The following is a 12,319-nucleotide window of genomic DNA, read 5'->3' as shown; positions in this document are numbered from 1 at the left end:
TCCATTTTGTCTTTTTTTTTTTTTTTTTTTGAGACAGAGTTTCACTCTTGTCGCCCAGGCTGGAGTGCCGTGGCTCAATCTTGGCTCACTGCAACCTCTACCTCCCGGGTTCAAGTGATTCTCCTGCTTCAGCCTCCCGAGTAGCTGGGATTACAGGTATGCACCACCACACCCAGCTAATTTTTGTATTTTTAGTAGAGACAGGGTTTCCCCATGTTGGCCGGGCTGGTCTCGAACTCCTGACCTCAGGTGATCCACTCGCCTCGGCCTCCCAAAGTGCTGGGATTACAGGCGTGAGCCACTGCACCTGGCCTCCATTTTGTTTTCTTTTGTTCTACAGAAGTTAGCTTATTAATTTCCTTTGCCGTTCTCTTGCATTGTTCTTGCTTTAAAAACTCCAAAGTGAGCAGACCAGCGATAAAAGTGGCGTTATGTCTACAAACAAAAGTGATATCCACAGAATGAACCTGTTTCACGGGTGATAACTGCCTCCTCTCTTAGGCGTGTCCCCAGCTCTCGGTCCGAGAGGCATTCAGCAATTACAAGGTTAACCCACCTGACAAGGTGGGTGGATTCTGGGTGCCCGAGAGCAATTATCCAAATTGCTTGGGCTGTGGGATGACAATGGAGTCTTACTTGTCCCACCACAGTGGCAGGGGAGCAGGGCACATCCTTGGAGGAACACCCAAACCGCTGCTTTACAGACTCACAGGCCCACAGGAGGCCTGCAAGCTGATGGTGGCAAGGAGAAATCCTCCAGAACCTTCGGTAACACGCGGCTGACCGGCCTCTGGGAGCTGCCCTGTGGGCCTTCTAGGTGCCCACTGGGGTCTGTAACATCCTTCCAGCCACCCAGACTTCCACAGGGAGGGCTGGCTGTAGTCCCTGGCAAAACTCCTCATTTTTGGATGAGCTCTCCATGATGTAATTACGCAAACAGCACAGAGTCTGTGGCTTCCAGTGCCGTTCCTACTGAAAGCACATGTTTTTCCGACAGAGACCCCACTGCCAAATGACAACTTGCAAGCTCCAATTCATCACCTGCATCCAAACAGCCAATTTAATTTGTTCTGACAGTGAACCCACCACATAGAAAATACCATCCCCGGGCAGCACCACGCTTGCCAAGTTTTGGCCTGAAGGAAGCTTCTAGGGCTGCCTGGGAGACTCATGAAATGACAAGTTTAACAAGAGCCCACAGGCCAGCTATAATCATCCCTGGTGCAGGCCGCACCTTCCAGGCAATCCGAGCGGTCTGTGCTGCAAAATGCTCCCGAGCTGTGACCGGGAGGAACAGGAGGCTCCCTGTCCAGATCTGAGCCCCTGCCCCAGCCCCAACCTGTCTCCTGAGCCCTCACTGATCTGCTGAGGGACTGACCTCCACCAGCCTGCCGGGAGCACTCTCGGTCCTGCCTCCGCCGCCCTCCAACCAGGCACTTACGGCAGCGAGGGCATGTGCCAGGCAGCCCCTCTGTCTCCCCACCAACCCTCATGCCAATCTTGGCTACACAGAACCGTTTCTAGATGGGCTGCCCATAGGGGTGACAGAGAGGGGCCTGTGGCCGTCCCAGGAACCTGGGCAGTAAAAGAACCATGGGGTCCAGAGTGAAGAGCCTCTACGCCTCAGTTTCCCCTGTGTGGAACGAGAGCTTGGAGCAGGAACGCCATAAAATCCATCTCACCTCTCACCATCTGACCCCAGCCCAGCCTCCCCTGATGGGGGATGGCGTCCAGGACACACTGGGCAGCATAAGAAGGCCCAGAGTCCAGAGGAGGAAAGGCAACAAGGCATGGCTCCACACGGCACACAGCTGACGGCAGAGGACACGCAGCTGGGACACGCACCATGTTGGCCAGGCTGGTCTTGAACTCCTGACCTCAGGTGATCCTCCTGCTTCGGCCTCCCAAAGTGTTGGGATTACAGGCATGAGCCACCACCCCGGCCTGCACCTGGCTGCCACTTTAACTGGTGAGGCCCATTGTTTCCGCCTGAAGGTTCGGCACCTCCCTCAGCTCTGCAGTGCCCACGCTCCAGCCAAACCCTCAGGCTAGAGGGAGACCAGAGCTGCCACGCACCTCATCTGAGCTCTGCTGGGCCCTGAGGTTGGTCCAGTCCCATGCTCACTCACTCCATCTCCACCTCCCGGAGGAAAGAAAGAGCTCATACTCCCCCTCCTCCTCTTCAGAGAACCCCAGGGGTGGGCGCCAGAGGAAGGGCGAGCAGCAAGTGCCCCAGTGTGCACCAGGAAGCCCAGCGCCTGGGTCCCTCCCTCGGGCACCCACCTAGCAGGTGCCTCGTGGCACGGGGCCCCAGTCACCTGGAGGCGAAAGCTGGTGGGCCCGCCGCTGGTGGCCTCCATCAGAACGCTGTCCTCCTTCCGGGTCCGGAACATGAGCCCCAGGTACCAGGGCACAGAGATGATGACGTTCAGGTCGCTCCAGGACACGACACTCTCACCGCTGAAGAGCTGGGGGTGGGGCATGGCTGCGGACACAGGCCCGGGGACCTCAGGTGTCTCCTGAAATCACGCGGCCGCAGACTCTTGGCTGCATGGGGAGGGGGGGATGGGCCTGCAGGATGGGCCTGGACCTTTTTCACTTTAACACGAAGGCTGGTCTGAGCCTCCCCTCTATGACGCATCCAGCCCTCGCAGTCAGCCACGTGGGCTCCACAGAAGCCAACCCTGGGACGTAAACCTCCCTCCTGGGAAGCATGAAGACCTACAGACTCCCAGCCGCAGATGGGCGCAGCAAGGGGCTCTCAGGCTTGACAGGAGGCAGATGGGGGCGGGTTCAGGATCCCTGGGCTCAGTGGCTGGGGTTGCCAGGGCTGGGCCCTGCTGGCCCAGCCTACCTGTCCCACCCCACACCTGAGGGACTGGGGACGGGGTCTCTGCAGGGGACAGTCTCTTGGAGAGGGCAGTGAGTCCACAGTAAACGCAGCATACACTGCCAGTGGCTGCCGGAGCCGGACGTGAAACCCCCTCACAGTGGTCCCGGGCACATCAAGGGGCAATGCTTCCCAGGCCGCCACGACCGGGGGGATGGACGATGCCAGCCACTCACCTTGCTCGCAGTTCTTCCCGCCAAATCGGAGCGGACACTCACACAGATACATGTTCCACCTGTTGACACAGGTGCCCCCGTTCTGACAGCGCCTCCCGTCGCAGAAGTTCCTCCGAGCGGCACAGCCTGGCAACACAGAGCGTGCGGCAGGGCCTGACTCGAGGAACCGCCAGGGGTCCCCGGTGCCACACGTGGTGTGGGAAACCACGATGGAATGGACACGGGGCTGGACAGAAGTCAGACTAGGTTTGAATACCCCTGGCAACGGCAGGAACATGGGAACTGAGAAGGTGCTGAACGCACTGACCATGTTTGGAGACGCGAGGACTCCAGGCCATCATGGCAGCTGGCCCGGTCACCTGGTGACACATGCAAGACCCTGGGATCATGTGTGCCTCAGGTTAGCTGGCTGGGCCAGCAGAGCCAAGGCAACCCCAAACTGCAGAAACTGCGGAGCTGCACATCTGGCAAGCCTGGACTCCGGGTTCCATCCCAGGAGCTTCCCACAGCTGGACCCAGACATTTCTAAGAAAAAGACAGCTCCCCAGGGATCTGCAAGCAGTGACCTCTGTGTGGCTGCCGACATGCAGCCAGATGCCACTGCGGTGGCCCCAATGCCCTGATGGCCACCCGTACCTTCCCGGGTGCCATTGTTGGCGATGAATCCAGCCATGTCCACATTTTTGCCGTCGACTGACAGGTTCCGCATGCAGCCCACAAACTGCCGGTTGTGCACTGGGAAGTCTTCTGGTAGGTTGGGGACACCACCCAGGAGCAGAGGACCGGTCAGATCCAGGGACCTGAGGAGGTAAAGCCGTCTTCTGTGATGTCCGGGTAGCGGCGCCACAGCAGGCTGGGCTCTGCAGTTGCCTCTGTGTAGCCTTTGCTACCATAACTACTTCAGAAACCAAGTAGGCAGGAGGGCAGAGGCCAGAATCAGAGGGGGCTCCTGTGTCTGGTGCTGCGTTTGCTCACGCTTGCGTTCCGTCCTGACGATCTGGGTGTTTCACACTCACCAGTGACCACCAAGCCCCGCCCACCCAGGTTGGTTCACACCTAGACAGGATGTGAGCGCAGGGAGCACAGGTCAAGGCCAGCAGGGACTATACTTTACTTTGGCCTCTGAGACCTTCCAGGAAAAGGAAGGGACTTGAAGGGAGGCCAGAAGAAAATGAGAACCCTGGCTGGGCGTGGTGGCTCACACCTGTAATCGCAGCACTTTGGGAGGCTGAGGTGGGCAGATCACAAGGTCAAGAGATCAATACCATCCTGGCCAACAGGATGGTCTCTACTAAAAATACAAAAATTAGCTGGGCGTGGTGGCGCACGCCTGTTAGTCCCAGCTACTCGGGAGGCTGAGGCAGGAGAATCGCTTGAACCCGGGAGGTGGAGGTTGCAGTGAGCCGAGATCACGCTACTGCACTCCAGCCTGGCGACAGTGAGACTCCGTTTCAAAAAAAAGAAAATGAGAACCCTGGAGGCACCCCAGAGGCGGTGCAAACTCAGGCAAGGGCTGTGACCTCTCCAGTGCACAGTTTGCTTCCCAGCAAAAGAGCACCATCCCGCCTCCATCCCAGGCAGGCGGGATCAGACAGAACAGGTAAGGGATTGCCCGCGGGCCCCCATCAGGATGCATCAGGGCTATCTATATGATCTTCAAAAAAGGATGTATCAGGCCGGGCGCGGTGGCTCACGCCTGTAATCCCAGCACTTTGGGAGGCCGAGGCGGGCGGATCACAAGGTCAGGAGATCGAGACCATCCTGGCTAACACGGTGAAACCCCGTCTCTACTAAAAATACAAAAAACTAGCTGGGCGTAGTGGCGGGCGCCTGTAGTCCCAGCTACTCAGGAGGCTGAGGCAGGAGAATGGCGTGAACCCGGGGGGCGGAGCTTGCAGTGAGCCGAGATCGCACCCCTGTACTCCAGCCTCGGCGACAGGGCGAGACTCCGTCTCAAAAAAAAAAAAAAAAAAAGATGTATCAGGGCTATCTATATGATCTTCAAAACAGTGATTCGTTATTCTGTGGTTATTTAGTGGTTTGTTCATGTAATCCCAGCACTTCAGGAGGCCAGGGTCAGAGAACCACTTGAGCCCAGGAGTTCAAGACCAGCCTGGGCAACACAGGGAGACCTCGTCTCTATAAAAAATTTAAAAAGTTAGCTGGGTGTGGTGGTGTGTGCCTGTGGTCCCAGCTACTCGGGAGGCTGTGGCAGGAGGATGGTTTGAGCCCAGGAGGTCAAGGCTTCAGTGAGCTAGGATTGTGCCACTGCACTCCAGCCTGGGCAACAGAGTGAGACCCCATCTCAGAAAAAAATAAAACGACAAAAAAAAAAGTAAGCCTCTGGGACCAGCTGGCTGACACAGTGCTTCACTTAACAGACTCCTGAAGTCCCAGGTACCAGAATTTGCAGGGACAAAGCCAGTGATCCGTGGAGACAGGGCCAGAGACTGTCTCTGGGTCTGTAAGCTGGCCATTACAACCCTGGGGTCAGCCTGGCCAATCTTGACACATACTTAGGGAGACTTATTCTAGAAGGTTCTAACATGTCAGAGGGAAGGTGCTCCAACCATGCAGAGGGAGTCTGACTCCAGCCTGGACTGAGGTCGCCAGGGTACTGCACCCAGAGTGCCTGCATGGGGCCCTGGTCTGGGAAGGCTGCAGGGTGAGCATGTTTGGGGGTGCGGACCCCCAGGGCCTCCCCTCCTGGGATGCTCACTTCTTGGAGCCGGTCTGAGTGCCCTGGGCAGCGCAGCTGTAGTTCCCAATGTCCTTTCCAAAGCGCACAGCCATGGTTGTATCACAATCATCCACCGTCACCACGGCCATCTTCTCCCCGGATGGCCCGTGGGGCAGGCCCAGGTGGCCGATGTTGGGCTGTAAGAAGAGAAAGCACAGAAGGCATCAGCATTTTCCCCGCCAGGGCCCTCAGCAGGCACACCTGTCACTCATAGAGCGGGGAGGACACGGCACTGGGTGGGCAGCACGTGGACAAGGGATGAGGAGCCCCTGGCCTTTAGTTCCCTAAACTAGCTGTGCTGGGCTGCTTGGTGCCCCCTCAAGTTCTGCTTCCCAGAATCTCAGAATGTGGCCTGGTCTGGACAAAGAGTTGGTGCCGATGGAATTAACTAAGATGCAGACATCCTGGAGTAGGCAGGCCCTGATCCAAGATGACTGGTGTCCTCTTAAGAGGACAGATGCTGAGACGCAAAGGCACACAGGGGAGAAGCCGCGTGACTGTGGAGGCAGCTGCTGGAGCAGCTGTTTATAAGCCAAGGGCCACCTGGACCACCAACACCCAGGAAAAGGCAGGAAGGGTCCTCCCCTTGAGCCTGCGGAGGAGGCACAGCCCTGCCCATGCCTTGACTTCTAAGCGCCAGACTGAGAGAGAATCGTGTCTGTTGTTTGAGCCACCCTATCCATGGTACTTTGTGACGGTGGCCCCAGAAAATGAAGATAGCAGCCAACACCCAAGCCCCGGGGCCCCTTCTGTGAACACCTGCTTCTGCTCTTCTGGGGGTGTCCTGACCATGGCGCCTGGCCAGGCTCATGCTCCTGGAGTACAGATACCAGGAGGCTGCTGCCCGGCCCACAGACGGCCCCACATCTCCCCTCTAAGGCGTGGAGCTCCCTCTCTGGGCCAGGAGCACGTTCCAGGGCTGGGTACAAGAGTTCTTCTGAATCAGTGACCTCAGGTGACACCTCTCCCTTCTTGAAGAGACTGTGGTTCGCCATCTGGGGACGAGCCCACTTTCCCCAGGCAGCCCTCACAGGTCTCACCTCCTGGTCAGCCCCTCCCAGGACATGGAGCATATCCACCCAGCCAGCTCAGACGCCCTTCCAGGAGGAAAAGCAGCACCAGCCCTGCACGATCCATGCGGCCACGGATGGATCTCAAAGATCTCATGTGGGTCTCAAAGTTCCAGAAACCCAGTTGGTGCCAGCTCCAACCGGAACAGGCAACAGAATGTCCTTCATCTGCACAACCTGGATAGCAAGACCTACATCCTGCGGGTGGCCATGACGATGAGCCAGGAGATCGCCAGGGAGGCACCACCATGCCCCGCAATCAGCACACAATGCGCAGCAGAGCCTCCCCCTCCACCCCAGAGAGAACCTTTTCTTCCAGTCCCAGCAGGGTCCTTCCCACCACCCCTACAAAGGATGGGTTCAGTGCCTCCTCTTGACAGTTCTGGGGTCAGTTTGAGTTTATAGCATGATACAATCTCATGCTTCTTTATAAAACTTGGAAATAGATCGTTGTAAAAACGTGGAATTTAATTAAATCATCCTCAGTGCCTTTTAATAGGAAAATCACCACCACATAGTTCATTCAAAAATAAATCTTCAGTTTTTAATAAGAACAAAGTATCTATTTGATCAGGGAAACTAGGCAGAAAAGCAGGACACGGAACTGGAAACAGGAGCTCAGCCAGATGGCCAAGTTGCAGGACGTCAGGGGACCCCGGACACCCAGGCAGCACACCCTGCCTGGAGTTGTGCAGTGGGCAGCCTGCACGACTGTATGTGGCCACCCCAGCTGAGGTTTCTACTCCCTCTTATCCAATCATCTAAGGCAGATGAGACCCATCACCGTACCTCAGTTTCTTTTTGTGCAAGATAATGATTTACTATTAGAACACACATCCTGTCTGTGTTACAGGGAATTGAGGGTGATAGCAACAGAGATACACGAGTTTCCCACACACCCTTCTCTGTCAATCCAAGCGAGGCTTCTACCATGACCCCTGGTATTTGCGTGCAGGGATCACCTTTTTCTTTTTTTTTTTTTTTCTCTTCTTTTTTTTTTTTTTGAGACGGAGTCTTGCTCAGTCGCCCAGGCTGGAGTGCAGTGGAGCGATCTCGGCTCACTGCAAGCTCCGCCTCCCGGGTTCACGCCATTCTCCTGCCTCAGCCTCCCAAGTAGCTGGGACTACAGGCACCCGCCACTACGCCCGGCTATTTTTTTTTTTTTTTTTTGTATTTTTAGTAGAGACGGGATTTCACCGTGTTAGCCAGGATGGTCTCAATCTCCTGACCTCGTGATCCGCCCGTCTCAGCCTCCCAAAGTGCTGGGATTACAGGCGTGAGCCACCGCGCCCGGCCGGATCACCTTTTTCATTTTTCTTTTACATCAGCTGATGAAATCACAAGGTCCGATAAGCTGTCTCCTTAAAGATTTCACTTTTGGTTAAGCAACAGATAGGTGAGTGCATTAAAAATCATCTGTTTTCTCGCTCTGTAACTCGGCCCACTTTGAAAATGCGTGGAAGTGTCCATTACGGGATGCCTAAATGTGAGGTGCGGTCCCAGGGAAAGAAGAACCTCCCCCCACTGTGTGAGCCCCACATTATCTTTACAACTTATAATTTACATTTTTGGGGCTGGGTGTGAGACTTCTGGAGGAAGGGCGTAAGTAGCATTTACACTGGGAAGGCTTTCATGAAACTAAGCTGCTATTTACAAAACTGCAGTTGTTGTAAACTGCTGCTAGTAATCAACGGCTCAGAGCTACGCATTCAAGCAAAAACAGCAGGATAAAGAAAGTTGGAGGCGGCCGGGCGCGGTGGCTCAAGCTTGTAATCCCAGCACTTTGGGAGGCCGAGACGGGCGGATCACGAGGTCAGGAGATCGAGACCATCCTGGCTAACACGGTGAAACTCCGTCTCTACTAAAAAATACAAAAAAATAGCCGGGCGAGGTGGCGGGCGCCTGTAGTCCCAGCTACTCGGGAGGCTGAGGCAGGAGAATGGTGTAAACCCGGGAGGCAGAGCTTGCAGTGAGCTGAGATCCGGCCACTGCACTCCAGCCTGGGCCACAGAGCGAGACTCCGTCTCAAAAAAAAAAAAAATAAATAAAAAAAAAAAGAAAGTTGGAGGCAAAAGACAAAACCACTGCAGTCCATGCTTGTTTTTCAAGTGTCACGGACTCATGTGAGACGCCCACTGCTAGGACACCCGAGTTCAGTCTGGCCTTCGTGAATCAGAGCAGCAGGCAGAGGGCGTTTAGGAAATGGTCTGATAGACAGCACCCAGCATGTGCTGCTCGGTTCTGACTCCCAGAGAGACCCACCGGCAGCCACTGGGTCAAAAGAAACAGCACTTTTGATGAAAGAGCCGAATGTTCTCAGGTGGAGACTGGAACCACCAGCAGGAGGGCTGCACGGAGGAGCGCGGGGACTTGTGGGGTCTGAGGTCCCCGCTGCTCGGAGAAGCAATCACAGACTCCCAATGGCCCATCCCTCTCCTGCCGCCCCAGGATAGGTGCTGAGTGGGGCCCTGGTTTAAGATGCCCGCCTCTCAGTGAGTGTGGGTTTAACGCGCAGGCTGACCGTCCACTCTCCAGCCTCTCGGTGAGTGTGGGTTTAACGCGCAGGCTGACCGTCCACTCTCCCGCCTCTCGGTGAGTGTGGGTTTAACGCGCAGGCTGACCGTCCACTCTCCCGCCTCTCGGTGAGTGTGGGTTTAACGCGCAGGCTGACCGTCCACTCTGCAGTTGAGGCCAGCAAGTGACGGGGCGGCAGGGAGTGCATGGACACGGTGCTGTGGGTGACTTTAGATGCACGGGCGGGCTTCCCCAAAGCATTGAACGCAGAACTACTACATGACCCAGCACCACCTCCCCCAGGCATATACCCAACAGAACTGAAAACAGGAACTCAAAAACCAGTTCATAAGTGTTGATGGCGTTGCTATTTACAATTCAGAAAAAGTGGAAACCACCTAGATGTCCATCAGTAGATGAGTGGACAAACTGTGCCCCTTCCCTGCACCGGAATCCCAGCCACCGAAAGGTACAAAGCGCTGACACACGACGGCACAGGGGTCCTGGAACACATCGCACTCGGTGAAAGCAGCCAGACACGAAAGGCCACACACCATGCAACTCCATTTCTACACAATGTCCAGGACAGGCACATCCACAGACACAGAGCAGACAGGTATTACCAGGGGCTCGGGGAGGAGGATGGGGTGACTGCTAATGGTATGGGGTGATGAAAATACTTCTTTTGAGGTGGCATCTCACTCTGTTGCTCAGGCTGGAGTGCCATGGCGAGATCTCAGCTCACTGCAACCTCCGCCTCCCAGGTTCAAGCGATTCTCCCGCCTTAGCCTCCCAAGTAACTGGGACTACAGGTATGCACCACCACACCTGGCTAATTTTTGAATTTTTAGTAGAGACGGGGTTTTCCCATGTTGGCCAGGCTGGTCTCCAATTCCTGACCTCAAGTGATCCACCCGCCTCGGCCTCCCAAAGTGCTGGGATTACAGGTGTGAGTCACCACACCCAGCCTGGGTGATGAAAATATTTTATTATTTTTTTAAAAGTTACTATTGGTCAATTGATGGCATGAAAATATTTTAGACCCCAATAGAGGCAGTATGGCACAATACTGTGACTATACTAAATGTCACTTTAAAACTTAATTTTATGCTATGTGAACTTCACCTCAATAAGGTCAAAAAAAAAAAAAACAAAAAACTCCTGGGCTTGCATCCTTCCCTCCCCAGCCACCTGCCACTCTCCACCTGAAGAACTTTTGGGAAGATCCTTCCAATTTTTCCCTCTGACATGGAGAGAAAATGCATTATTTGACCTTCCTGCCAGGCGGCTACGAGTGATAAAACGCAGTCAGAGAGGTGAACAGTCTCCGGGAGGGGTGGAGAGGTGCGCAGACAATTACACAGGCGGCTTGAATGGGGATAGGTGAAGACAACAGCAGGTGTGTGTGGGCTCAGGTCCTCCATTTTTGTCAAAGGAAGACAAAGCGCGTCTCCGCTGAAAGGCTGGCGTGGAGCACGAGGCGGCAGCACAGAAGAGACTACGTGGTGGTAATAGCTCCAGAATGTGGGGCGGCGCGTCCGCCTCTGAGTTTTACACAGAGAAAGCAGCTCAAGCAGCTTCCGCAGGGCACTGGCGTGGCAGCATCTGGCCAGGAAAAGCAGTCGGTGGCTTGGCTGGGTCACAGCCGATGATGAATGATACGGGTCGGGGAGATAAGGAATAAGACAGATGAACCGCCCCCTCACATTTCTAAGAGGAATTTTTAAAGTTTGCCACATATTTATACAAAAGAAAAAGACAGTGTGGGAATGAAGAGGGCCACATGGTCGTATCTGAGTTTTTTCTCAATTCTTGTGTTGGAAGGCTCCGGGCACAGGATAGGCCAAGGCCAGCACGGTGGAGGCACCAGCGCCCTGGCACCCGCCCTCCCAGGGCTCAGCTGAGTACTGCGCAGCAGCCGGCCTGACCCAGAGGACCCCCCTAACCCCTGCACCAACACCCCTTGTGGGAAAGGCCTCAATTCCCAGGCCTCGCTCCCAGGACGTAAAGCTCAGTAGCTGGACCTGGTCACTCAGGCCGAGCAAGGCAAGCAGCGCGCACAGCAACTGGAGAAAGCAGGGACTGCCCATGGTGCCTCTACACCCCTCAGCGGGCGCCCTGGCCGGCACAGGCTCCCTGGGGCAGGCAGAAACAGAGCTAGTGAGGAAAGACCACATCTCACTCCTGTCGCCACCTGAGAAAAAACCTATGGTGCCGCTGAGCACTGCGAGGAGTGGCCCAGAGGCACCAAGCTGTGCAGATCCGGATTCCTGCTGCAGGAGTCATCCCTGGGGTCCAGCCTCCTCTTCTTTTCCTTCAAGGTATTTTCTTCCCTGCGTGCAGCCCTCCCCCTTGGCTTCCACTCAGCCGCTCTACGCAGTGCAGGGAGTTTTTGTGTGCACACAAAAGCGTTTGGTCCTTACGAAGTGCTCACATTTCTCCAGCCTTTTAACCTGCTGCAGACGATTCTGCACTGGGAGGCCAGTGGGGGTAAGGTTTCGACGCTGGGGAAGGTGGCAGGGGAAGGCGGTGTGGGGGTGGGAGGGGCACGTCTTAGGAAATGAATGAATTCATGCTCTGTGTCAGAAATGATTAACCAACGTTCATATCAAAGAATTCACAGATGGCTGGACCTCAGGAATGTCTGCACAGAGCCACGCTGCGGCGCTGAACGGTCCATGCTGTCATTTCTCAAGATGACAAGGTTCAGGCCTGACTGGCCGACAAATGCCCCAGGAAATGTGGGCAAGACCCTGTGCCAGTTCTGGCACGGAGGCGACAAGCCCTCCCTTGGGAGGCAGTCACCGCAGTTCTCTGAAGCTGCTTGGGAAAGTGGTGGGAAGGGTCACGAGGAGCAAATTCATGCAGATGCACGCAACCTTCCAGAATTCAAGCCGGACTCCCAGGAGCCTGGGACAGGACTTTGCCA

The 12,319-nt window shown here is 55.5% G+C and overlaps 1 protein-coding gene across 1 annotated transcript in view; it reads right to left on the bottom strand.

Moving 5' to 3' along the window:
- CELSR1 (cadherin EGF LAG seven-pass G-type receptor 1) overlaps positions 1-12,319 on the bottom strand; it is a 182,322-nt gene that overhangs the window by 43,348 nt on the left and 126,655 nt on the right. Inside the window, exons 6-9 of the mRNA XM_025399607.1 lie at positions 5,786-5,943; positions 3,703-3,866; positions 3,067-3,192; positions 2,319-2,485 (exon numbers count right to left, since the gene is read on the bottom strand). Of these exons, the coding sequence (XP_025255392.1) occupies positions 2,319-2,485; positions 3,067-3,192; positions 3,703-3,866; positions 5,786-5,943 (615 nt within the window). The remainder of the gene's footprint in view (positions 1-2,318; positions 2,486-3,066; positions 3,193-3,702; positions 3,867-5,785; positions 5,944-12,319) is intronic.

Source organism: Theropithecus gelada, chromosome 10 (genome assembly GCF_003255815.1).
Source record: "Theropithecus gelada isolate Dixy chromosome 10, Tgel_1.0, whole genome shotgun sequence".
Taxonomy (NCBI): Eukaryota; Metazoa; Chordata; class Mammalia; order Primates; family Cercopithecidae; genus Theropithecus; species Theropithecus gelada.
This window is presented reverse-complemented; position numbering and strand designations above follow the sequence as displayed.